The 25,706-nt window shown below is 33.9% G+C and overlaps 4 protein-coding genes across 4 annotated transcripts; all 4 read left to right on the plus strand.

Annotated features, from left to right (window-relative positions):
* The first annotated feature begins 2,439 nt into the window (after window positions 1–2,439).
* On the plus strand, window positions 2,440–4,205 carry LOC112029654 (F-box/LRR-repeat protein 3). Its single transcript, XM_065778527.1, has one exon. It carries the CDS (start codon window positions 2,759–2,761, stop codon window positions 3,833–3,835), a length of 1,077 nt encoding a protein of 358 aa, XP_065634599.1. The 5' UTR covers window positions 2,440–2,758; the 3' UTR covers window positions 3,836–4,205.
* A 1,099-nt stretch (window positions 4,206–5,304) lies between these two features.
* LOC112029862 (F-box/LRR-repeat protein 4) lies at window positions 5,305–9,526 on the plus strand. Its single transcript, XM_024062549.2, has 2 exons — window positions 5,305–6,118; window positions 8,102–9,526. The coding sequence occupies exons 1-2, from the start codon at window positions 5,581–5,583 to the stop codon at window positions 9,211–9,213; spliced, it is 1,650 nt and encodes a 549-aa protein (XP_023918317.2). The 5' UTR covers window positions 5,305–5,580; the 3' UTR covers window positions 9,214–9,526.
* On the plus strand, window positions 7,763–13,428 carry LOC112029873 (F-box/LRR-repeat protein 4). The gene is made up of 2 exons (XM_065778535.1): window positions 7,763–8,042; window positions 11,924–13,428. Exon 2 carries the CDS (start codon window positions 12,021–12,023, stop codon window positions 13,104–13,106), a length of 1,086 nt encoding a protein of 361 aa, XP_065634607.1. The 5' UTR covers window positions 7,763–8,042; window positions 11,924–12,020; the 3' UTR covers window positions 13,107–13,428.
* A 2,570-nt stretch (window positions 13,429–15,998) lies between these two features.
* LOC112029922 (F-box/LRR-repeat protein 4) lies at window positions 15,999–17,470 on the plus strand. Its single transcript, XM_065778536.1, has 2 exons — window positions 15,999–16,163; window positions 16,302–17,470. Exon 2 carries the CDS (start codon window positions 16,324–16,326, stop codon window positions 17,401–17,403), a length of 1,080 nt encoding a protein of 359 aa, XP_065634608.1. The 5' UTR covers window positions 15,999–16,163; window positions 16,302–16,323; the 3' UTR covers window positions 17,404–17,470.
* The last annotated feature ends 8,236 nt before the right edge of the window (window positions 17,471–25,706 follow it).

Below are 25,706 nucleotides of genomic sequence, written 5' to 3' on the forward strand. Positions count from 1 at the left end.
TATTACGGTCTTTTTTTTCTTTTTTTTTGTGTGTAATATCTAAGCATTTATGGTATTTTTCAAACTTAAGCTACACAATACCTCATACTAACATAAAAAAAACAAAATGTCACAGAATATTTTTATTCTGTTGCTTATTTAAAAAAAAAAAAAAAACTAAGATACACTAAATAATTTTTTGTTTTTAGGATGATCCACCATTTTATGTATACAAAGCATCCACATTGATAGAGCTAAAAATTTTAGTAATTATCATCTCAAAAAACAATTTTATCTATTTTAATTTCTTTCTCGCATCCTCTCTCTTCTTCTCTGCCACGAAATCCAACTAAGTGATAATATAATATTTTTTTTAATGCCTTTTTACTATAATGAATTACTAGTCTTGATAGTTTACAGTAGCAAGAGGCAAAAAAAATTAAATTTTAGCTCCGCTAAGAGCATCTCCAACAGTCTATGTAAAAGCAAAATATTTTCTATAATAGAGAATGAGACCAAAAAAAGCCACTCCAATAAAGTCACTCCAATGAATACTCTAGACCTGATTTTTTTTTTCTATTAGCTCATAAACAGTAGCTCATCAAGTCTGATAGGCTATTGTTCATTCTTCAAATGCTTTTTTTCTATTATAATAATTAGGTGTTGAATAAAAAAATGTTAAAAGATGTATTGTTGTTAAAAAAAGAATAAATAATGAATGAAGAAATAATATTTAAATGAGATAGAGAATGTGATAAAGAATTTGTTAAAAAGTGTATTTAAAAAAGTGAGTAGATAAAGATAAAAGTCACTATTCATTTTTCAAACAGTATAAAAATTTAATGAATTTGCGGAAAATACTCTAACAATGGGCACTAAATTAATTAATTGGTGTCTGAGGTGGTACAATCGTACGAGTGATTGTGCATGGATAATTTATGACGTGACATGCTATTATTGCTTATTGGCTTTAGAGAAAGGGCAAGTACTGTAGAGGGGATGCACCTGGGAGTTGGGACTCGGGAGAGCGATACAGGTAAAGGGAGAGAGAAAGTGACAAGAAATATTTTGGTGCCTTCACAGTTCGCTAGTGAAGATCAGGACAAAGTTTAGGTTGTTTGTGAAAATCCCTAGATTTTTTTTTTTAATGCAATCATGTAACCTTATGACCCACCGTCTTTGTAAATCACTCTTAATGCTTTCTTTATAGATTTCATTATAATTCAAAACACAATAAATCAATTGTGTAAAAATGCAGTTTTTTTTTATTTTTGAATGCTCAACGGAACTTGGAAGGAATGACTCACAAGGTGAATTGTAAACTCAAACAACAAAGTAACGCCACTTCCTATTACTCGAGTTTTCTTTCTTTTAACGTTAAAAGGCGAAAGACATGAGAGCTAAATTAATTTTATAAATATTAGGGGAACTATGATAATAACAATCTGCTTTTCTTTGTTGAGGTGGTTCTTGATTCCAGATACAAATTGAAAATTAATGTGAAATTTTCTTTTGGACAATTGTATGATAGTGTCATATTTTAAAAGAGTTGAAATTTTTTTTGGATGCATTGACTCAATTGTATGATTGGTGTGTGGCAAATAATTCAAGCATTTGTATGTGAAAAGGAAAGACTTTGCTAATGAGGGGAAGCAAGAATGTCATTGGTCATGCATTATTTGTCTCTCAATTAGGAGACGCTTGCTGGCAGAAGTACACTATGGAAATCAAGTTAGAGGTGGAAAAATGATTGATCGAGAGTTGTGAAGCAAGAAACAATAAATGATATCTTGTGAAAGAAGTTATTAGATATTCCATCCTTTTCCAAGTAGCATGGAATGTTCTTTCCTAAAGATTACATTTACCTAATCTGCATTTAGCATTGAAGTCATGTTCTTATCCATTCTCTAGTTCTTAGTCATCAACTATGGTTGGTCCTTCATATATATATATATTTTAATTTTTTTTAATTTTATAAAATTGGTTTGGAATAGAGTTTTACTATGGGATTAATTATATGGAAGTATGTGAATCTAATATACTATCCCCATCCCTTTCACACAGGTCCACTTAAACTTGGGTCCTCAAACCCTACAAGCTTTCAGGTTGAGAAAGTCCCATTCCGCCCAAGTGAGCGCTGGTATAATGGGAAAAAAAAATTAAAACAAATGTTTTTTTTTTTTGGTCATCTTTTATTTGTTGAAATTTATGTTTAAGTGGAAAAGAAAGAAAGAAACCATAAAGGAAATGAAATAAATGAATAAAAATGATGGTGGTTTGGTAAATACCAAAAAAAGGCCCCGTGGGTGGTTTTGAATCTTTCGATAGTAATCAAACGGTTATAGCAGGATCAGATTTAAGATTAGCGTACGGTGGCAAACGATTTTCGCTTCAATCGTGCGTGGTGAAGGGCCACCAAATTGACACTTGGCTCAGCTTCAGCGAAACTCTCCTCACTCCTCTCTAACAAATTTATGTTTGTGAAAGTGGAGTGTAGAGGCCATTTGACTTGTTCTTCTTCAGCTAAACTAGAAGTGTCACTCCAAGCCAAAAATTTAAGGCAAGCTTTCAGATTTCAGATACTTTCTCCTCGAGTCTCTTGGTTTGCTTAACTAGCCTGGTTTGATGGTTGATACTACTTTGTACATTTTTATAGCCACTCTTGGCAATAACCAATTAGTATAACATTAAGGTTTTGCAATTTACATTTGTTTTCATTTGTGTTTATGTTTTCTTTTTAACATTTGATTCCTAGCACAAATAACACGAACTGAGAGTCATGTCAATGTCATCATTGTGTGATGATGAACTAGGCTTAATACTCGAGCGGGTCCATGACCCATATGACAGAAAGTCGGTCTCTTTAGTTTGCAAGCAATGGCTGAGAGTGGAGGGTCTTACCCGCTTATCCATACGGGTTTTCGAACTCGATTCCCTTCGTTGGTTCCTACCCAGATACCCAAATATAGTCACATTTGAATGTTCAACACTAATCAATGATGATGAGCTTAAATTCTTGGCCAAAACATGTCCCAAGCTCGAGGTCCTTAACCTTAGTTTAGAACGCCCATTCCACGACGAGTTTACAACTGTTTTTGATAATGTTTGCGAAGATGGTTTATGTGCTTTAGGAAATGGGTGTCACAAATTGTCGAAAGTTTTACTAAGGAGGAGGATTTGCTGGACTGTTGTTTCGCTTGTTAAGTTGGCGCAGAATTTGACAATTTTGGATTTGGCAAAGTGCTGTTTAGTTACAGATCAAGACCTTGAAGCGATTGGGGCATTGAATTCTATTACTATTTTGAATTTGGAAGGTTGTTCAATTACAGATGTTGGATTGGTTTCTTTGGCAACAGGGGCTTCATCGAGGTCTTTGAAAAAGTTGGTTCTCGAGGGATGTTATCAAATTACAGATTATGGGGTGTCAAGTTTGCGACAAATGTGTTGCTTGGAGGAGCTTAACATGGCAGATTGTGGCACGAAAGTTACAAATATTGGATGTGTGGAACTTGCTGCAATTCAAACTCTCAAGAGACTAAATTTGTCGTGGTTGTCAAATGTATCGGATCCTACACTTTTAGCACTAGCTGAGAACTGCCGGAATTTGAAGCAGGTTGATTTAACAGGTTGTGAGTTAATTACTGGAGCTGGAATTCGCGCTTTTGCAAATCATGGGTGTGTACAAGCTCTTGTGTTGAGTTATTGTCACAATATTTTTGCTTATGATTTGGAACATTTAGCACTTGGATGCCAATCATTAAAGTATGTTGTGCTGGATAGAGGATGGAAAGCGGCGATGCCTATGAAGATGGTAGAGAACATTAGCAGGTTCTGTGACATAATTTGTAGGCGTTAATGAACAAATAAACATCAATTTGGTTGGCTTGGATTATATCCAGGCTAGTAACTGTTTGTGTCATTTCTTGCTTCTTGATGTGTCAAATTGATGTTTACTATTTGATTTCTGTTGGTTGTGTCATGAAGGTAATGTAGCTGGCCAAATGGGCCCTTAGAAGTAAGTTCTGTGGTATTATTAGAAGCCAGGGCTCTCTATAGTTCGTTTTAGGAGGCCCTTGGTTAGGTAGCCTCATCTGAGGTTCTTTTGTTCCTTTTTTTCTTTTTTAAAGTATGTTTTCTGCATTTAAACTTTATATCAAGAAAAAGATGTATTTGGAATTGCAAGCCAGGTGCTATTATGTCCTTTGATTCATAGGACTTGATTTTGTATGAGCTATTTTATTATATATATATATAATTTTATAGTTGGGGGATTTGATCCTAGATGTCTTAGTTAGGAGGTATCACTAAAGCTCCAAGGTCTTGGCCTGTATGAGCTTTTGAGTAAGCGCATTTTATTGCTTTCTGTTCTAGAGACTAAATTTTTAATCTGAACCTACTAATAGTATAATACAACCATTTTTGAACATATAAAGACAGAAAGAAAGGGAAGAGAGAGGGGGGGGGNCTATGGGATTAATTATATGGAAGTATGAAAAACTTGAGTTATTTAATAATAAATTTACTTTCATAAGGTTGTACTATAAGCTGAACATGTTATGTCAAAATGCATTCTACTAGAATGCATTATAATGAAAAATTACATTTGGTATCATGTTGTGAGAACCACGAATTTGAAATTATTAGTAATCCATGATAGTGAATCTCATGGTGGAGATTGAACAATGGAGATGTCCTTTTAATAACTTACATTAGATTCACCATTTAATTTTATTGTACAACAAAAAAATTAAGAAAAGTATTAGACGTATTTTTTTAATGAATAATGCTATGTTTATAAAGGAAATTTTTTTTTTTTTTAAAGCTCAGATAGAAATCTTAATCCAATGAATCTAATATACTATCCCCATCCCTTTTCACACAGGTCCACTTAAACTTGGGTCCTCAAACCCTACAAGCCTTTCAGGTTTGAGAAAGTCCCATTCCGCCCAACGTGAGCGCTGGTATAATGGGAAAAAAAAATTAAAACAAATGTTTTTTTTTTTTGGTCATCTTTTATTTGTTGAAATTTATGTTTACAGTGGAAAAGAAAGAAAGAAACCATAAAGGAAATGAAATAAATGAATAAAAATGATGGTGGTTTGGTAAATACCAAAAAAAGGCCCCGTGGGTGGTTTTGAATCTTTCGATAGTAATCAAACGGTTATAGCAGGATCAGATTTAAGATTAGCGTACGGTGGCAAACGATTTTCGCTTCAATCGTGCGTGGTGAAGGGCCACCAAATTGACACTTGGCTCAGCTTCAGCGAAACTCTCCTCACTCCTCTCTAACAAATTTATGTTTGTGAAAGTGGAGTGTAGAGGCCATTTGACTTGTTCTTCTTCAGCTAAACTAGAAGTGTCACTCCAAGCCAAAAATTTAAGGCAAGCTTTCAGATTTCAGATACTTTCTCCTCGAGTCTCTTGGTTTGCTTAACTAGCCTGGTTTGATGGTTGATACTACTTTGTACATTTTTATAGCCACTCTTGGCAATAACCAATTAGTATAACATTAAGGTTTTGCAATTTACATTTGTTTTCATTTGTGTTTATGTTTTCTTTTTAACATTTGATTCCTAGCACAAATAACACGAACTGAGAGTCATGTCAATGTCATCATTGTGTGATGATGAACTAGGCTTAATACTCGAGCGGGTCCATGACCCATATGACAGAAAGTCGGTCTCTTTAGTTTGCAAGCAATGGCTGAGAGTGGAGGGTCTTACCCGCTTATCCATACGGGTTTTCGAACTCGATTCCCTTCGTTGGTTCCTACCCAGATACCCAAATATAGTCACATTTGAATGTTCAACACTAATCAATGATGATGAGCTTAAATTCTTGGCCAAAACATGTCCCAAGCTCGAGGTCCTTAACCTTAGTTTAGAACGCCCATTCCACGACGAGTTTACAACTGTTTTTGATAATGTTTGCGAAGATGGTTTATGTGCTTTAGGAAATGGGTGTCACAAATTGTCGAAAGTTTTACTAAGGAGGAGGATTTGCTGGACTGTTGTTTCGCTTGTTAAGTTGGCGCAGAATTTGACAATTTTGGATTTGGCAAAGTGCTGTTTAGTTACAGATCAAGACCTTGAAGCGATTGGGGGGTGGGGGTTGTGCCCTGGGAAGGGGATGGTGGGAGGTTAAAGAAAAACATCTCTCGCATTTCGTTCTACACAGGGTTTGAGAATAGTACAATTGTACAGGATACTGACAAGATGATTTCGAGGTTAAACATTTTTTCTATTTATAACACAATGAAAATTCAAGGGAAGATATTAACTGAGAGTTCTAGCCAATAGGCCCAATACTATAGTCATTACAAATCCAAAATATGTTCATGAACTTTTGGAGGCAAGAATGCAAGATTAGCTAGTTGTTGGGGTTCTTGCAGCCCAGCTTGAAGCACGGCATGAATTATTTATCTTCTGTGCCAAGATGCTTTGATATTCTGCAACTAAGGACTCTGCTCTCCATTTGATGCCTTTGCTGCCTTTGTTCATTTCCTCTATTTCCTTACTAATAATTAAAGTTGATAAAATGAAATGATGTTTAGGTGATTTGCTTGGTAAAGAGCTTCTCTGATTGCTAAGCATCTCACCCCCAGTCTATCCTGCATCATTTCACTAAAACATCCTGCACAGTTTTTCTTTCCTTCTCTTGACTTTGACACCATGGTAGTCTGCATAATCTTTGGTGTTTCTCTTTGCAACTCAGATTAACATTTTTTTTTGAGAAACACTACTCAGATTAACTTGATTTGTGTTTAGATCTTCAAAGGCTCCGGTGTATCTTAGGGGAAGAATGCTTTGACTGTTGAGCTTAAACAATTTGTTATGAACATAATTAGTCTTGGTATAAATTTTAATATTTATTGGGATTGGATGTATCTGTGAATTAGTGCTCTCATATGTATGTGTGACAGTGTGAGAGACATGAAACATCCTACTAATTAAATACTAAGCACCTGTAATTGGAGTAGCTCTCCCTGATTGCTAGTAAAATTAAATGCAGGATGTTCGTAGTTACAGGGTAGTTGCAAGTATAACTTGCAATACCAGAACACCATGTTGCTTCTTGTAAGTTACTTGGCCTTTAAGTGCCATATTATATAATTTATATATTTTTGAATGTCTATCAATTATTTGAGCAATATCAATATAATTATGTGCTAAGTTTTGATTATCATGATAATTTCATTAAAAAAAAAGAGAAATTTGAAACTTAAAAATTTTATTTGTACAAAAAAAAAATTAGAAAAATATAATGAGAATATGGACTACTTCAAAAAAAGAATAATATCAACAAAAACACAAAAAATAATAAAATTATATATTTGTAAAATCGGAGAGATATAAATTACTTTTAGAAATTATTTAATTTGTAAGGAGAACAAATTATATATTATACAACATTTCAAAATAATTATATATTTTCACCCACGGCTAGTAGTTTTACAGCATAAATAATTCAATAATCAATTATATAAATATAAAAAATAATTAAAAATAAATGATGACAAGTTGATGGATACTACCAATAAAAATTTAACTAAAAAGATATCTAAAAAGTTTGTATAGGTAAAGAAAAGATAAAGAAAAGAAGATAAAGATAAAGATAAAAAAAAGGAAAGATTGAAAGCAAAGAAAAGATGAAGAAAGAAACCACAGAGGACAAGAAAAAAGAAAAAAAACAAATAAAAGAATGATGTCGATTTGGAAAATAAATAAAAAAACAAAAACAGGGGACAACGACTCAATGAGTAGTATAAACAATCAAACGGTTGGTTCTTCAAAATAATCATAATAATAATAACAATAATCAAACGGTTATAGTGAAGAGAAGAGCTGGATCAGATTTAAGATGAATACAATTCAAAGTTTGAAACTCTGACACTTAGCTTTGTGAACGAGGAGAGAGAGAGAAGAAGGAATCTAATCTGACTTCTGAGTCCACCCACTGGTCCTTCTTCAGCTAAAGTAGGCATTTCAGATCTTTTCTCTCTCCGAGTTTCTGGGTTTGCTTTACTATAGCCTTTGTTTTATACAATATAGTTTTGTGTTTGTGTTTGTGTTTGTACAATTTTACGTTTATATTCAGTTTGTGTTTGTGTTTTTTTTATAAATTTTGATTCCAAACACAAACTGGGCTATGTCACAATTGGAAGATCATCAACTAGGCTTGATACTCGATTGGGTCAATGACCCACGGGACAGAAAGTCAGTCTCTCTCGTCTGTAAGCAATGGATGAGAGTGGAGGGTCTCACCCGGTTGTCCATACGGGTTTTCGAAGCCGATTCCCTTTGTGGGTTCATCCCAAGATACCCAAATATATTCACGTTTGAATGTTCAAAGTTGATCAACAATGACAACCTTAAACTGTTGTCCAAAACATGTCCCGAGATCAAGGTCCTCAACCTTAATTTAGAAGAATGCCCAATTGATTCTGAAGAATATCTGTTGGCTGCTGATGATGTTGGGGACGATGGAGTATGTGCTTTAGCAAATGGGTGTCGTAAATTGTCAAAAGTTTCACTGAGGACGAGGAAGAATATGGGCAACGTTGGACTTGTTTCGCTTATTAAGTTGGCACAGAATTTGACCAATTTGGATTTGGGTTGGTGCAATAAGATTACAGATCAAGCCCTTGAAGCGATTGGGGCAGCAAATTCTATTACCATGTTGAATTTGGAAGGTTGTTCCTTAATTACAGATGTTGGATTGGATTATTTGGCAACAGGGGCTTTGTCGAGGTCTTTGAAAAAGTTGGTTCTCGAGAATTGTTATCAAGTTACAGATTGTGGGGTATCACTTTTGCGGCAAATGTGTTGCTTGGAGGAGCTAAACATCGCATATTGTGGGCGTAAAGTTACGGATATTGGATGTACGGAAATTGCTGCAATTCAAACTCTCAAGATACTAAATTTGTCATGGTTGTATAATATATCGGATCCTACACTTGTTGCACTAGCTGAGAACTGCCAGAATTTGATGCTGGTTGATTTAACAGGTTGTAAGTTAGTTACTGGAGCTGGAATTCGTGCTTTTACAAATCATGGGCGTGTCGAAACTCTTGTATTGCTTTTTTGTTACAAAATTTCTGGTAATGATTTGGAACATTTAGCGCTTGGATGCCACTCTCTGAAGTACGTTGTGCTCGATAAAGGAAAGAAATCGAGGATACCTATGATGATGCAACGGAATATTAGCAGGTTCTATGACTTAATTTGGAGGTGATTTGATGAACAAAGAAATATCAATTTGGTTGGCTTGGATGTGGTAAATAATTCCAAGCCAACATGCTATTTTCTTTTGCGTCCCATTGGGCATAATTCTGTTTAAGCTTTTAAGCAATGTACATTTTTGTGCTTTCTGTTCTACTCATCTAAATTTTTGTCTGAACTTACTAATTGTCAAGTTATATATAGGGTTTGAGAATAGTACAGTTTCAATACTGAAGTCTTGCATTTAATTATATATAGGGTTTGAGAATAGTACAGTTGCACAGGCTACTGACAAGATGATATTGAGCTTAAACAATTTGTTCTGATTTGTAGTTCTTGGCATAGATTTCAATTTTTATTGAGATTGGATGAACAGTGAATTAGTGCTCTCATATAAATGTGGGACATGATTTTTTCCCCTCCACTAATTAAATACTAAGTACCTGTAATAAAGGTAGCTCTGCCTGATTGCAACTAAATTAAATGCAGGATGCTCATGGCCGGTAATATGCTAGTTTAAGTATAACTTGCAGTAGTGAAAAGCGACATTCACATCAAAACAATACTTTGTTTCTTCTTTTAAATTACATGGCCTTAAGTTCTGTACTTAATAGAATGAGGTACTCTTGACATATGATTTACTTGGGTGAGGTTATTCTGCATATCAATACTGCCTGACCATTCATGTTAAACCTGTTGCCGCTATCATTGATCCTTAAATCTTTTCTAAGCTGTTGCAGCTTAATAAGTTTCCATCTAATATGGAGAATCTCACCAAAAATGATCAGGCTTATCCCTGATTCTTCTACCCCAAACCCATCAAAGCTGATACATAGATTGAAAACAAAAGTGCCTATTATATGAAGAATCTTGTTCACAGACTTGGGAGAGGGACAGATGTCTGTCCCATTTCTCTTTGCAATAATATTAGTTAGTTAAGGCTGCATGAATAGGGCTCAATTTTGTTTCAGACAATAGAAAATAAATAAAAATTGCTGTAATTCTGTCAAATCTATCATTGCAATAATATCTATTGGTTAACGCTGCTCAAATATGTGGACTCAGTTTTGTTGTATACAATAGAAAAAGAAAGGTTAATTTAGCTTTGTACTGGGGCGCTGGTTAGAAAATGTTGAATTCTCCATCTCATGTTACTCCATAAATTATCATTGATCAATCAATTTGTGTTTGTCCATAAATGGGATCATGTAATCTCATACATCAGTATAATTATCTGGGATTGTTGTGAGGAGCAATGAGTGTGTATGCCAACCTAACGCTTCAGTCAGCTTGGTTGGGCTTTTTTCTGTTTGTTAATGTAACGAATACAAATAAAGTGTGACAAACTGACAATCAATCTAAGAAACATTCATTGACAAAGAAGAGCAAAAGCTTTTCAGTATTTGGACCTAAGCTAGGAGTATCCATCTCATTATAGTTGAGTTTTTTTTAGATGCATCATGACAACAAAAGGGAGCGATATAATAGTAGTATTTCAATGTCGACTTTCATTGTGGTTGCCTTGTGTGGTTTCTTCTACATATTGGGTGCATGGCGTAGTTGTTTTTTTTTTTTTCCATCTGAGTTAAGAAGGTTTTTCAAAAATGTTTAAAAAATGCAATAGCTTAAAGATGTAAGAATGGAATGTCAGAGGAGAAGATAATGCCACAATGATTTTTGAGGATATCTAAGAAACGTGGAAATATATCAAGAAGGAGCATCCAAATGGGTTCATAAATGAACATGTTCATGGGGAAGGTGAGGTGAATAGTGAATGAAGCCCCGCTTACCTCTGTGGGAAAATTAAATAAGCAAAATTTTTGTCACCAAGATCTTCGAAGCCTAACTCAAAGAAACATAATATTTAACAAGAACATAATTCCACACCTACCCTATCGGCTAACACAAGAAATACTAGTAAGATCCTTTTGTTAATCCTAGATAAATTTAGATTGATTCTAACATTTGGTCTCCTCACCTAAGTATATGTTCAAACTTGTAATTATGTATCTTAATTTGATAAGTGCATTAAGGGCACCCCAATTTACACAATCAAATTAAGAGCAAAAAGCCAAAGTTTGACATAAATTATAATCTTAGCAATTTTTGTTCTTCCATTAATCATAAATCTATGATGTTTTTGCTCAATTGGTGCTATCAAATCTCGTTTGGATGTGCCAAATACATATTATTTCATCCAATTTGGTTAAGCCTCTTACCAGATTGAAAAACCCTAGTTCTCATAATAAACAAAATGCTTGAAAACCTATCTTCTTCTAAATCTTTTCACTTTGGTAAAGCTCTGAACAAATGGAGAGTTTAAATCCTTAATTGGAACTTTTAATTATATTCTTGAGAAACTAATTTAATGAAGTGATAGCCAAATTATAAAATCCCTAAATTGAGGCATAAAACCCTAATTCTAATATGTGAAATCTCTAATAATTTATAAAGAGAAATACTACATCTACAATATTTTCACAACAAATTTTAAATGATAAATTATTAATGGTAGATAAAACAAGTAGTGTTAGTTGTAGAGCTAGATAATTGACATATTAAGATTTATTGTAAAAGTGTCGTAAATTTAACATTTCTTACTTATTAATCATAAAATAGAATTAACAAAATATAACTAAACAATATAATCACTAAAAAAGCCAAAAAAAAAAAAAATGAATATTACATTTGCTTTACTATAGCCTTTGTTTTATACAATATAGTTTTGTGTTTGTGTTTGTGTTTGTACAATTTTACGTTTATATTCAGTTTGTGTTTGTGTTTTTTTTATAAATTTTGATTCCAAACACAAACTGGGCTATGTCACAATTGGAAGATCATCAACTAGGCTTGATACTCGATTGGGTCAATGACCCACGGGACAGAAAGTCAGTCTCTCTCGTCTGTAAGCAATGGATGAGAGTGGAGGGTCTCACCCGGTTGTCCATACGGGTTTTCGAAGCCGATTCCCTTTGTGGGTTCATACCAAGATACCCAAATATATTCACGTTTGAATGTTCAAAGTTGATCAACAATGACAACCTTAAACTGTTGTCCAAAACATGTCCCGAGATCAAGGTCCTCAACCTTAATTTAGAAGAATGCCCAATTGATTCTGAAGAATATCTGTTGGCTTCTGATGATGTTGGGGACGATGGAGTATGTGCTTTAGCAAATGGGTGTCGTAAATTGTCAAAAGTTTCACTGAGGACGAGGAAGAATATGGGCAACGTTGGACTTGTTTCGCTTATTAAGTTGGCACAGAATTTGACCAATTTGGATTTGGGTTGGTGCAATAAGATTACAGATCAAGCCCTTGAAGCGATTGGGGCAGCAAATTCTATTACCATGTTGAGTTTGGAAGGTTGTTCCTTAATTACAGATGTTGGATTGGATTATTTGGCAACAGGGGCTTTGTCGAGGTCTTTGAAAAAGTTGGTTCTCGAGAATTGTTATCAAGTTACAGATTGTGGGGTATCACTTTTGCGGCAGATGTGTTGCTTGGAGGAGCTAAACATCGCATATTGTGGGCGTAAAGTTACAGATATTGGATGTACGGAAATTGCTGCAATTCAAACTCTCAAGATACTAAATTTGTCATGGTTGTATAATATATCGGATCCTACACTTGTTGCACTAGCTGAGAACTGCCAGAATTTGATGCTGGTTGATTTAACAGGTTGTAAGTTAGTTACTGGAACTGGAATTCGTGCTTTTACAAATCATGGGCGTGTCGAAACTCTTGTGTTGCTTTTTTGTTACAAAATTTCTGGTAATGATTTGGAACATTTAGCGCTTGGATGCCACTCTCTGAAGTACGTTGTGCTCGATAAAGGAAAGAAATTGAGGATACCTATGATGATGCAACGGAATATTAGCAGGTTCTATGACTTAATTTGGAGGTGATTTGATGAACAAAGAAATACCAATTTGGTTGGCTTGGATGTAGTAAATAATTCCAAGCCAACATGCTATTTTCTTTTGCGTCCTATTGGGCATAATTCTGTTTAAGCTTTTAAGCAATGTACATTTTTGTGCTTTCTGTTCTACTCTTCTAAATTTTAGTCTGAACTTACTAATTGTCAAATTATATATAGGGTTTGAGAATAGTACAGTTGCAATACTGAAGTCTTGCATTTAATTATATATAGGGTTTGAGAATAGTACAGTTGCACAGGCTTCTGACAAGATGATATTGAGCTTAAACAATTTGTTCTGATTAGTAGTTCTTGTCATAGATTTCAATTTTTATTGAGATTGGATGAACAGTGAATTAGTGCTCTTATATAAATGTGGGACATGATTTTTTCCCCTCCACTAATTAAATACTAAGTACCTGTAATAAAGGTAGCTCTGCCTGATTGCAACTAAATTTAATGCAGGATGCTCATGGTAATATGCTAGTTTAAGTATAACTTGCAGTAGTGAAAAGCGACATTCGCATCAAAACAATACTTTGTTTCTTCTTTTAAATTACATGGCCTTAAGTTCTGTACTTAATAGAATGAGGTACTCTATCTGTTCTCTACTTTCAAATTTAAACTTCTGAATTATGTTTATTTTTATATAGGCATGAAATAATATTCCTTCCTGGACTTTATAGTCCATTTTTATCGTAGTAGTTGTCATTTGACATGATTTACTTGGGTGAGGTTATTCTGCATATCAATACTGCCTGACCATTCATGTTAAACCCGATGCCGCTTTCATTGATCCTTAAATCATTTCTAAGCTGTTGCAGTTTAATAAGTTTCCATTTAATATGGAGAATCTCACCAAAAATGATCAGGCTTATCCCTGATTCTTCTACCCCAAACCCATCAAAGCTGATACATAGATTGAAAACAAAAGTGCCTATTATATGAAGAATCTTGTTCACAGACTTGGGAGAGGGACAGATGTCTGTCCCATTTCTCTTTGCAATAATATTAGTTAGTTAAGGCTGCATGAATAGCGCTCAATTTTGTTTCAGACAATAGAAAATAAATAAAAATTGCTGTAATTCTGTCAAATCTATCATTGCAATAATATCTATTGGTTAACGCTGCTCAAATATGTGGACTCAGTTTTGTTGTATACAATAGAAAAAGAAAGGTTAATTTAGCTTTGTACCGGGGCGCTGGTTAGAAAATGTTGAATTCTCCATCTCATGTTACTCCATATATTATCATTGATCAATCATTTGTGTTTGTCCATAAATGGGATCATGTAATCTCATACATCAGTATAATTATCTGGGATTGTGGTGAGGAGCAATGAGTGTGTATGCCAAGCTAACGCTTCAGTCAGCTTGGTTGGGCCTTTTTCTGTTTGTTAATGTAACGAATTCAAATAAAGTGTGACGAACTGACAATCAATCTAAGAAACATTCATTGACAAAGAAGAGCAAAAGCTTTTCAGTATTTGACCTAAGCTAGGAATATCCATCTCATTATAGTTGAGTGTTTTTTTAGATGCATCATGACAACAAAAGGGAGCGATATAATAGTAGTATTTCAATGTCGACTTTCATTGTGGTTGCCTTGTGTGGTTTATTCTACATATTGGGTCCATGGCGTAGTTTTTTTCCATCTAAGTTAAGAAGGTTTTTCAAAAATGTTTAAAAAATGCAATAGCTTAAAGATGTAAGAACGGAATGTGAGAGGTGAAGATAATGCCACAATGATTTTTGAGGATATCTAAGAAACGTGGAAATATATCAAGAAGGGGCATCCAAATGATTTCATAAATGAACATGTTCATGGGAAAGGTGAGGTGAATAGTGAATGAAGTCCCACTTACCTCAATGGGAAAACTAAATAAGCAAAATTTTTGTCACCAAGATCTTCGAAGCCTAAGTTAAAGAAACATAGTATTTAACAAGAACATAAATAATTCCACACCTACACTATCGGCTAACACATAAAATACTAGTAAGATCCTTTTGTTAATCCTAGATAAATTTAGATTGATTCTAACATTTGTTCACCTCACCTAAGTATATGTTCAAACTTGTAATTATGTATCTTAATTTGATAAGTGCATTAAGGGCACCCCAATTTACATAAACAAATTAAGAGCAAAAAGCCAAAGTTTGACATAAATTATAATCTTAGCAATTTTTATTCTTCCATTAATCATAAATCTATAATGTTTTTGCTCAATTGGTGTTATCAAATCCCGATTGGATGTGCCAAATACATGTTATTTCATCCAATTTGGTTAAGCCTCTTACCAGATTGAAAAACCCTAAATGCTTGAAAACCTATCTTTTGTTAAATCCTTTCACTTTGGTAAAGCTCTGAACAAATGGAGAGTTTAAATCCTTAATTAGAACTTTTAATTATATTCTTGAGAAACTAATTTAATGGAGTGATAGCCAAATTATAAAATCCCTAAATTGAGGCATAAAACCCTAATTCTAATATGTGAAATCTCTAATAATTTATAAAGAGAAATGTTACATTTACAATATTTTCACAATAAATTTTAAATGGCAAATTATTAATGGTAGGTAAAACAATAGTGTTAATGGTGGACCCAAATGATTGACATATTAGAATTTATTGTAAAAGTGTTGTAAAATTAACATTTCTTACTTATTAATCATAAAATAGAATTAACAAAATATAACTAAACAATATAATCACTAAAAAAGCCAAAAAAGAAAAAGAAATGAATATTACAATATCAAAGGCAACAAAACATTAAACAACCTTCTTCTTTCTTTTTATTTTTTTTTAATATTAATTTTTTTTTTTAACGTGTGGTTAAAATTTGTTTTTAAATAAGAGAAAATAGAAAATATACATTGATGAAGATTTGGTAGATACCAACCACAAAAAAAGAAAAAAAAAAGGCGTGAAACTCTTCAATCACAAGTTTGCTTTGTGAACGAGGAGAGAAGAGGCGATCTGACCCCATCCACCAGTTCTTCTTCAAATTCGCATCTTGGCAACTTAAAGGCTTTACTTGCTTAACTTGGTCAGCCATCTGGTTTTGCATAACTCGCTTCTTTTTTCTTTCAAAAAAAGGGGTACATTTGTAGCTAAACGTTATTGATTTACATTTCATATTCATTTGTGTATGTGTTTCTTTTAAATTTTGATTCCGAGAACAAAGAAGAAAGAGCACAATCTGGGTCATGTCACAATTGGGAGATGATGAATTAGGATCTATACTCGAGTGGGTCCATGACCCAGATGACAGAAACTCATTCTCTCTTGTCTGCAAGCAATGGAAGAGAATGGAGGGTCTTACCCGCTCATCCATTCGTGTTTTCGAACCCGATTCCCTTTCTGGGTTCTTACCAAGATTCCCAAATCTTGTCACGTTAGAATGCTCAAAACCCATCACGGATGATGACCTTAAATTCATGGCCAAAACATGTCCCAACATCAAGGTCCTCAACCTTAATTTAAAACGCACGCCGTACGATGAATCTATACCGGTTCGTGATGATGTTGGGGACAATGGTCTATGTGCTTTAGCAAATGGGTGTCGCAAGTTGTCGAAAGTTTTACTAAGGAGGAGGAAGAATGTTGGGAATGTTGGAGTTGTTTTGCTTGTTAAGTTGGCACAAAATTTGGCCAATTTGGATTTGGCTTGGTGCAATAAGATCACGGATCAAGCTCTTGAAGCGATTGGTGCAGCAAATTCTATTGCTTCATTGAATTTGGAAGGGTGTTCGTTAATTACGGATGTTGGATTGGCTTCATTGGCAACAGGGGCTTCGTCGAGGTCTTTGAAAAAGTTGGTTCTTGCGGAATGTGATCAAATTACAGATTATGGGGTATCACTTTTGCGGCAAATGTGTTACTTGGAGGAGCTAAACATGGCAGAATGTGGGCCGAAAGTTACGGATGTTGGATGTGTGGCGATTGCTACAATTCAAACTCTCAAGATACTGAATTTGTCGTGGTTGATTAATGTATCGGATCCTACACTTGTTGCACTAGCTGAGAACTGCCGGAGTGTGAAGCAGGTTAACTTAACGGGTTGCGAGTTAATTACTGGGGCTGGAATTCGTGCTTTTGCAAATCATGAGTGTGTAGAAGCTCTTATGTTGGTTTCTTGTTACAATATTTCTGGTTCTGATTTGGAAAAGTTAGCACTTGGATGCTGCTCTTTGAAGTATGTTGTGCTGGATAAAGGACAGAGAATGTGGATACCTACAGCGATGCAACGGAATATTAGCAGATTCTATGACTTAATTTGGATGTAATTGATGAGTAAAGAAACATCAATTTTATCTCCGGGCTATTGACAGTTTGTGTTATTTCTTGCTTCTTGATGTGGTGAGTAATTGCAATCCATATGCTATTTTCTTCTGTGACCTTTAATTCATTAGGCATACTTATGTTAAGCTTTTAAGTAATGTGCATTTTTGTTCCTTTTGTTCTATACACTTAAATTTTTATCTAAACCTACTAATTGTCTAACTAAACCTTTTCTGCACATATAATTAAACAGCTTTGAGGAAATTTATCGTCGCATTTCATTTAATGCAGGGTTTGAAAATAGTTCAGTTATGCTGGCTACTGACAAGATGGTATTGAGCTTAAACAGTTTATTATGAGCATTGGTGGGTCTTGATATAAATTTCAATTTTGTTGAAGATTGGATGTATCTGTGAATTAGTGCCCTTATATGCATATAATGTGTGTGTGGGAGATGATTTGTTTTTCTTACTAGTTAAATACTAAGAACCTGTAATAAGAGTAGCTCTCCCTGATTGCAAGTAAATTAAAATGCTGGATGTTCATGGTAAAATGGTGGTTCTAAGTATAACTTGCAATGGTGAAAAGCCGCATTGGCACCTGAACACCGCTTTGTCTCTTCTATTAAATTACATGGCCTTAAGTGCTGCCCTTAATAGAATGAGGTTTAATTATTGGAATCTGTTCTCTACTTTCAAAGTGGAACTTCTGAATTATGTTTACATTCTTTTGTGGACTTGTTAGTCCATTTTGGTATTTGTCATTTGACATATCTTTTAGATGGGTAAGATTATTCTGCATATCCACACTGCCTGATTATTCATGTTTCCCTCTTGCCATTTTTATTGGCCCTTCAATCTCTTCTAAGCTATTAATGATCATGCTATCTCCTACATCAGAAAAATTATCATGATCTGTGAAGAGAAATCAGTGTATATGCCGAGCTAATATGGGCAATCCAATGTGCTTTAGGAAAATTGAAGTTGCAAGAAAAATAGTTGGCGGCATGCTGTTATATCTGATGACTTTGTTCATATTCATGGAACTTTGCCTAATGTAGCTTTTGATTGGGGCTGATAGATTTTAATGTCCCATCATTTTTTTAGAACTACTACGTTTCACAACATTTTTATAATATTTTCACAATAAATCTTAGGTGGTAAGTTATTACGAGTTTTTAATTTGAATTCACCACTAAAATTACTTTCTTACTCACTAATAACAGAAAGTAACAACCGGCCACCTAAGATTTGTTGTGAAAGTGTTGTGGACATAATATTTTTCATTTTTTTTTTGGGTGCTAAGTAAGTTAATTCAATGCAAAATACAATATAAATGAAGTATAAAGAACCAAATCATGTATCTAATTCTATATTTAAAATTAGAAGAAAATAGAGTTAGAAAGAATTTGCTTTCCAATGCAATTTGTTTTTTGTTTTCCAAGCAATTTGTTTGTCTAGCTAAAAACAATTCAAATTTATTAACTTTTTATATAATGCTATGAATAGTTTGTTACTTATTAGTTAGAAACTTATATAAGAATATGATATGTGTTTTACTCGTGTATTTCTAACAATAATGACTTAGGAGAAGAAATCCATTTCCAAGTCAAAAAAAGAAAGAAGAAATTCCATTTGCAAATGTTTGCCTAGCTGCCGGCCGCATAAATAAAATGTCTCCTCGGCCCCTCCCATGCACAAATAAAATAATAAAGGAAGAAAAATAAAATTTTTGATTGAAGGAAGATAGTTTGTTAATTTTATTGAGATTAAATTCAATTTGGACGGGTGTAAAAGATTTAGGCCCTCCAATAGCAACTTGACACACTAGCTTTTTTATGCAATGCTGGACCAAATTTTAATTTTTAGGGAGACCGGTGTTACTGGGTCTCTAAACAAAATGTTTAACTTTGTTTAATTGTGATGTAGCGTCTCTAAACAAAAAGTTTCCACAAGCTCCAAATGTTATAGAGGAGCAATCATCTGGCAAATTTGGTGGTTATGAATCAGCTGAAGGAGATATTCCCTGATTTAGCTAAAGGAGCATCCTCTGTTCGATGCAGTGGAGCCCACGTACTCTCTCCGTAAAGTTACTAGTCCAGTGCCAATGTTAATACTCTCTTCCTAATTTGCCATGAAAGGAAATGAATGAAAGGATAGAATGCTTAGTGTCGGTTTATGTACTGTGCACGGGTTTCTTTGTGTCGGTTTATGTACTGTGCACGGGTTTCTTTTTAATGTTAATCTAACTTATATTATAATGATTCATCGAAAAAAAAAAATACTTACATTATAATGTAAAAAAGAATGAAGATAATCCCTCAAAAGAAACACTTAATTATAAGAACTTAATAATCATCTCCTCTTTATAAAGAGTATTTACAGCAAAAGCCATTTACATTCCCTAAATTGTATTTTAGACCAAGGCCAATTCTATTTTATTTTTAAAATTCAATGAAGTGTAAATTACATACTTATCTATTAATAAAATGATGCATTTTTACATTGTAGTTTTCTTCCTTGTCCTGTTTAATAAAATAAGTGACGTGACACAAATTCATATAAAATCCTTGATCTAAAGGGACAAATGACTCTAGTTAAAACACACATTCTGATAGGCACCTAATATTACCTCCCCCAATCACACAAAAAAAAAAAAAATTTTTTTTTTTTTTTTTTTTTTTTTTTCCAGTTAGGCGGTTGAGTAAACTGAGTTTGGAGTTTGGACATTGCTTCAAAGTTGAGAAAACAAAGTATAAAAGGCATTGAGATCCAAACCACTGAGAAAGAAAAACAAAAAGAGAGAAATCCAAACCCTCTGTTTCTGTTTATTGCTCCTGCACTTACACCATGAATCTCTCCCCAGTACCCTCGACCCCTTCCTTTCCTCCCAACTCCAAGGAGTCCCACACCCAAATTTTACTAATAGTTCTACCAATACTAGTAGTCATTTTTGTTGTGATCATTTGCATCGCTTTTGATTTTTTCCAAGAGTCTAATACCCATCAACAAGTACATCGGCAAGAAGTGCCGGAACTAGAAATGCGTGAAATTGTTGGTGGAGTTGACCCTCATATACGTGACAACATACCCAACTTCGTCTACCAACCTGGCATCGGTGGCACGGTTCCCTTCGAAGAAAGAAAGTGTGCATGGTGCCAAGAAGAGTTCACTAATGGAGACCGACTCTCATCCGTACCATCTTGTGGCCATGTGTTCCACTCCGACTGCATAGGTGAGTACATGCTCCGCAGGAATACCTGTCCTTTTTGCCGTCAGCCTATCGCCCTTTCCAGCGGTCCAAGATTGAATCTTTAATTGTTCCATCATTCTTGATCTTGATCATTATCATCATCATTTGGGTTTTTCAGTATGTGAATCTAGTTTGTACATCCTGATTAATTTGTAGGATAGGTACGTACAACAGATTAATGGCTTGATTTCTTGTAGCTACTTGGGAAAAAAAATACATTTTAATCCACCGTAGTATAGGATTCTTTTTCCACGTCTTTATGAGAAATTGTTTCTGTTTCTACTGTTTCTGGAAGTGTCTTTGAAGCAGTTGAGTTCTTGCCAAAATTGGATTAATTAGACTGAAGTTTACGCAGGCAAGTTAAATATAATGAATGAAGTTTTCATTTGGAAATGGCAATGTTGAAGAATGTTCATCCCATTAGTTTTTCTTTTGTTTTTTTATGTGCTTTACAATGATTTCTTGAATATCTTGATATATCTGTGTCCATATTATTGGGTCGAATGTAGCTAGCTAGTCACCATAAATGACGGGAATATTTACAATGGTTTCTTCAATATCTTGATTTCTATCCATATTATTGTGTGTGGAACATTGTTGCTTAATTATAGATATGGGAGGGACATGCATGGATTTATGGCAGCCTGCCAGCACTGCAGATTTCTTAACAGTTTGGACATTAGTTAGAGGAGGGCTTACAAGTTACACCACCAAATGCCAAAGATTTTTCCTCTTTGGCAGCTTTCTAATTCCATCTCTTCTCCCAAAACAAATCAAAAGTAAAAATCTATATGATGAAACTTTAAATTTTAATACTGTGGTTTGGTCTTTTTGCGTTAAATATTATATAAGGTGGTCAAGAGCGTTTTAACTTAATGACATTGTTTGTATTCCTTTATTAAAAGAGACATGTTTCAAATATTTCCTTCTCCATTGTGGCAACTATAAATTATCAAAAATGTAATATTATATATGATGAGATCTTTAAAGGCCAAAATGAAGTCTATAGACTACAAAGCATTTTCAAAAATTTCATTAATAAGGTTTTATAGCCAAATTCTAAGTACAAGCATAAAGGTGAGCATTGGTTGGTTGGATTGAGTTTGAGGTATTTCTCAACCCTATCCAACTTTTTTCGTTTAAGAAATCTTCAACCAAAACCCAACCCATATGGATTGAGTTGGTTTTGGTCAACTTGTTGAGTTGTGACCATTTTGTCAAGGCTAGTAAGAAAATTGAAGTTATTTTATTCAATAAATGATTACATACTAAAGAATTCGACGTATTATTATAGATTTTAAAACTTAAATCTCAAATCCTATAAAAAAAGTCTCAAAAAAAGAAAAAAGAAAAAAGAAAAAAGAAAAAAGATTCAAATAACAAATTTAAAATAAGACCACAAAATCCATAATGAGTCAAATAAACAAACTTATAATACATACATACATACATACACACACACACACACACATATATATATATATATTAAAATTATTAATAACATGGGTTGGATTGGATTAGTTGAATGAAAATCTTGCCAATCCAAACATGACCTAACCTAAGCGTTAAAAAATAACCTTAATCCATCAACCCACCATAAAATCAACCTCTAAAGATCAAGTTGGGTTTGTGGGGTAAATGCACACCCTTAATTCTATCTAGCCCACCTCTTAAATATTGCTCCAACAAGCTAGCTAGCTTTGAGCTAGCTAAATTGTCTAACAGTTACAGACTTACAGTTACTTAGTATGTGTTTGTATTGCGCGTTTTGTGCGCCCGCGTTCAGCGCTTTGTGTTTCCTTCTTTTCTTTCTCTTTTTTTTTTTTTCCACGCGTTTCAGGAAGTAATGCGGCTACTGTTCATGCATTGTTTATGAACAGTAGCCGCATTATTTGACTTTTCAGCAGTGAACAGTGCACTGTTTATGGGTCCCACAAATCGCACTTTTCAGCTACTTTTTCATTAAAAATGAGTCCCACGGTACTATTCACACATTTAAAAATTATTTTATTACAGTGTTTTCAATTTTTAATTTTTAGTTTCAGCAAAATAAGTTCTATCCAAACGGACCATTATTATACTAATCACAATGAACTTGTAAAAACTATTCTAGAAGGTCATTTGTCTATTTTAGCTACCTATCTTTTTAAATACGCATATCATCAAACTCTTTATATAGGTATGAGTTCAAATTGCACAGTCTTACAAAATTTAAGGACAATCAAAGATTAATAGTCATGTAATTAATCAATTTTTTAAATTTAAGTTTTTGTAATTTAAAATAATGCATAAAAGATGAGTTTATAGATCGAATGGTAAATGACATCCAATTGACATAAAAATTGGCATGCATGTTAAGAATATATAGAACATGTAATTTAATAATTAAATTTTAAAATATGAATTCAATAACAAGTTATTGGATGGTGTAACATTGGTTAGAGTTACACTAGGTAAAACTTGAACTCAACCAATATATATATATATATATACACATATATACATATAGTGGCGGAGCTAAGATTTTAGTCTAAAGAGGGAAAAATTAAAAGAAGATATTAAAAGTGAAATTAATCTAAAAAAAATATTAATCAACAATAATAACAAAATAAATAAACAATTGTAAGCAAATATTAATATATTTCATATTATTAAAATAAATAAACAAAAATAACCAATTCATAGCTACTAAAAAATTTACAAACTGATGGAGTAAAAATGTGATTAGTGTTACTTAAAAAATATAATGAATAAATGTTTGAAATTAATTTTTGTGATTGGTGACATGCCAATTTGTAAGACATAAGTAGTACAATTTGTAGTATTTCTAGTATCATTCAATGATAAAATGGTGTGAAAAGTATCATAAATAGTAAAAATGGTGTAAATAATGATATAAAATAAAAAATAAAAAATAAAAAATAGTGAAACAGGTGCAACATGTAGGACAAGACAAAAGCTATTTATAAGAATAGTGAAATTGGTGAAAAGTTTACATGGTTTGGTGTTTGAGAATTTTTTTTTTCTTTTTCCTTTGTCAGAGTCACTTTCAATCAAGTAGAAATCCTTTTGTTTCATTTTTTTTTTCCTTCATGTCAGTAAGTAATTACTTTAGACTGCTAATGCTAGAAAATTTTAGGAGGAGTTAGGGGGGTAGGTGCACTACCCCTCACCTGCTCCACCAGTATATATATATATATATATATATATTTTTTTTTTTGGCTTTTTTGATGAAAGGAATTTATCACCAGGTCCCCCTAAAGGTGATGGCTTCCCCATTATATGGATCTGGCTCATCATGAAACTACAAGCGGTAACATTGTTCATAATCATAAAAAATACCTCATCAATTTCGAGGGATCTGTTGGACTTTGTAGAGCCTAATTTATTTTTGGCCCGTTTTGTAGCCCATTGTAATCCTGTGCGCAGGATATAAAAGCCACTTTTGTGATTAGGGTTTAAAAACTGTTGTTGTGTTTTTAGAGAGAGAGAAAAACACTGTAACCGCACTTTATATTTTTCCCTGATAATAGTGAAATTCTTGCAACTTCGTGGACGTAGGCAAATTGCTGAACCACGTAAATACTGTCTCGTGCATGTAATTGTTTTTTTTTTCTTTGGCATGTGTTTTCTTTATTTTTGTTTCTCACAGGTTGGAATTTTGGTTGAATTCCCAACAACTGGTATCAGAGCCTAGGGTTAGGTTTGAGTGTGAGCAATGGCAGAGGAAGCAGGAAAGAAGTCTGGAATAGAAAAGTTTGATGGCACAGACTTTGCATATTGGAGGATGCAGATTGAAGATTATCTTTATGGGAGGAAATTGCACATGCCTCTTTTGGGGACAAAACCTGAGGCAATGAAAGCTGATGAATGGGCTCTTCTTGACAAATAGGTACTGGGAGTTATCAAGTTAACTCTATCTAGGTCTGTTGCACACAATGTTGTAAAGGAGAAGATCACAGCAGATTTGATGAACGCTTTGTCTGGTATGTATGAAAAGCCGTCAGCAAATAACAAGATGCATCTGATGAAGAAACTGTTCAATTTGAAGATGGCAGAGAATGCATCAATAGCACAACATCTGAATGAATTTAACACTATCACAAATCAATTGTCGTCTGTAGAAATTGATTTTGATGATGAGATTCGTGCTTTGATCGTCTTGGCTTCTTTGCCAAATAGTTGGGAGGCAATGAGGATGGCAGTAAGTAATTTTACAGGAAAAGAAAAGCTCAAGTACAATGATATTCGAGATTTAATTATGTCTGAGGAGATTCGCAGAAGAGATGTAGGTGAAACCTCAGGATCTGGTTTTGCCCTAAACCTTGAGACAATAGGCAGAGGTAATAATAGAAATTCAAATCGGGGTAGATGAAAATTCAAAAATACTAATCGAAATAGAAGTAAATCTAGATCATGCTAACAAGTACAATGCTGAAATTGTGGGAAAACAGGTTACTTTAGGAACCAATGCAAAAATCCTAAGAAGAAGAATGAAGATGATTATGGTAATACTGTAACAGAAGAGGTACATGATGCATTACTTCTTGCAGTAGACAGTCCATTTGATGATTGGGTTTTGGACTCAGGAGCTTCGTTTCATACCACTCCACACCGAGAAATCATACAGAATTATGTTGTAGGTGATTTTGGTAAGGTGTATTTGGCTGATGATTCAGCCTTGGATGTTGTAGGTATGAGAGACGTCCAGATATTGTTGTCCAATGGATCTGTTTAGTCACTAGAGAAGGTTCGACATTTTTCTGATCTAAGGAGGAATTTGATTTCTGTTGGACAACTTGATGATGAAGGGCATGCAATACTATTTGTTAGTGATACTTGGAAGGTTACAAAGGGAGTTAGAGTATTGGCTCGTGGAAAGAAGATTGGCATTCTCTATATGACCTCAAGTTCAAGAGACACAGTTACAGTTGCTGAAGTAAGTATTGATATAAGCCTATGGCACCGCAGACTTGGTCACATGAGTGAGAAAGGGATGAAGATGCTGCTGTCAAAAGGAAAACTACCAGAATTGAAGTCCATTGATTTTGATATA

Source organism: Quercus suber, unplaced genomic scaffold (genome assembly GCF_002906115.3).
Source record: "Quercus suber isolate HL8 unplaced genomic scaffold, Cork oak 2.0 scaffold_185, whole genome shotgun sequence".
Classification (NCBI taxonomy): Eukaryota; Viridiplantae; Streptophyta; class Magnoliopsida; order Fagales; family Fagaceae; genus Quercus; species Quercus suber.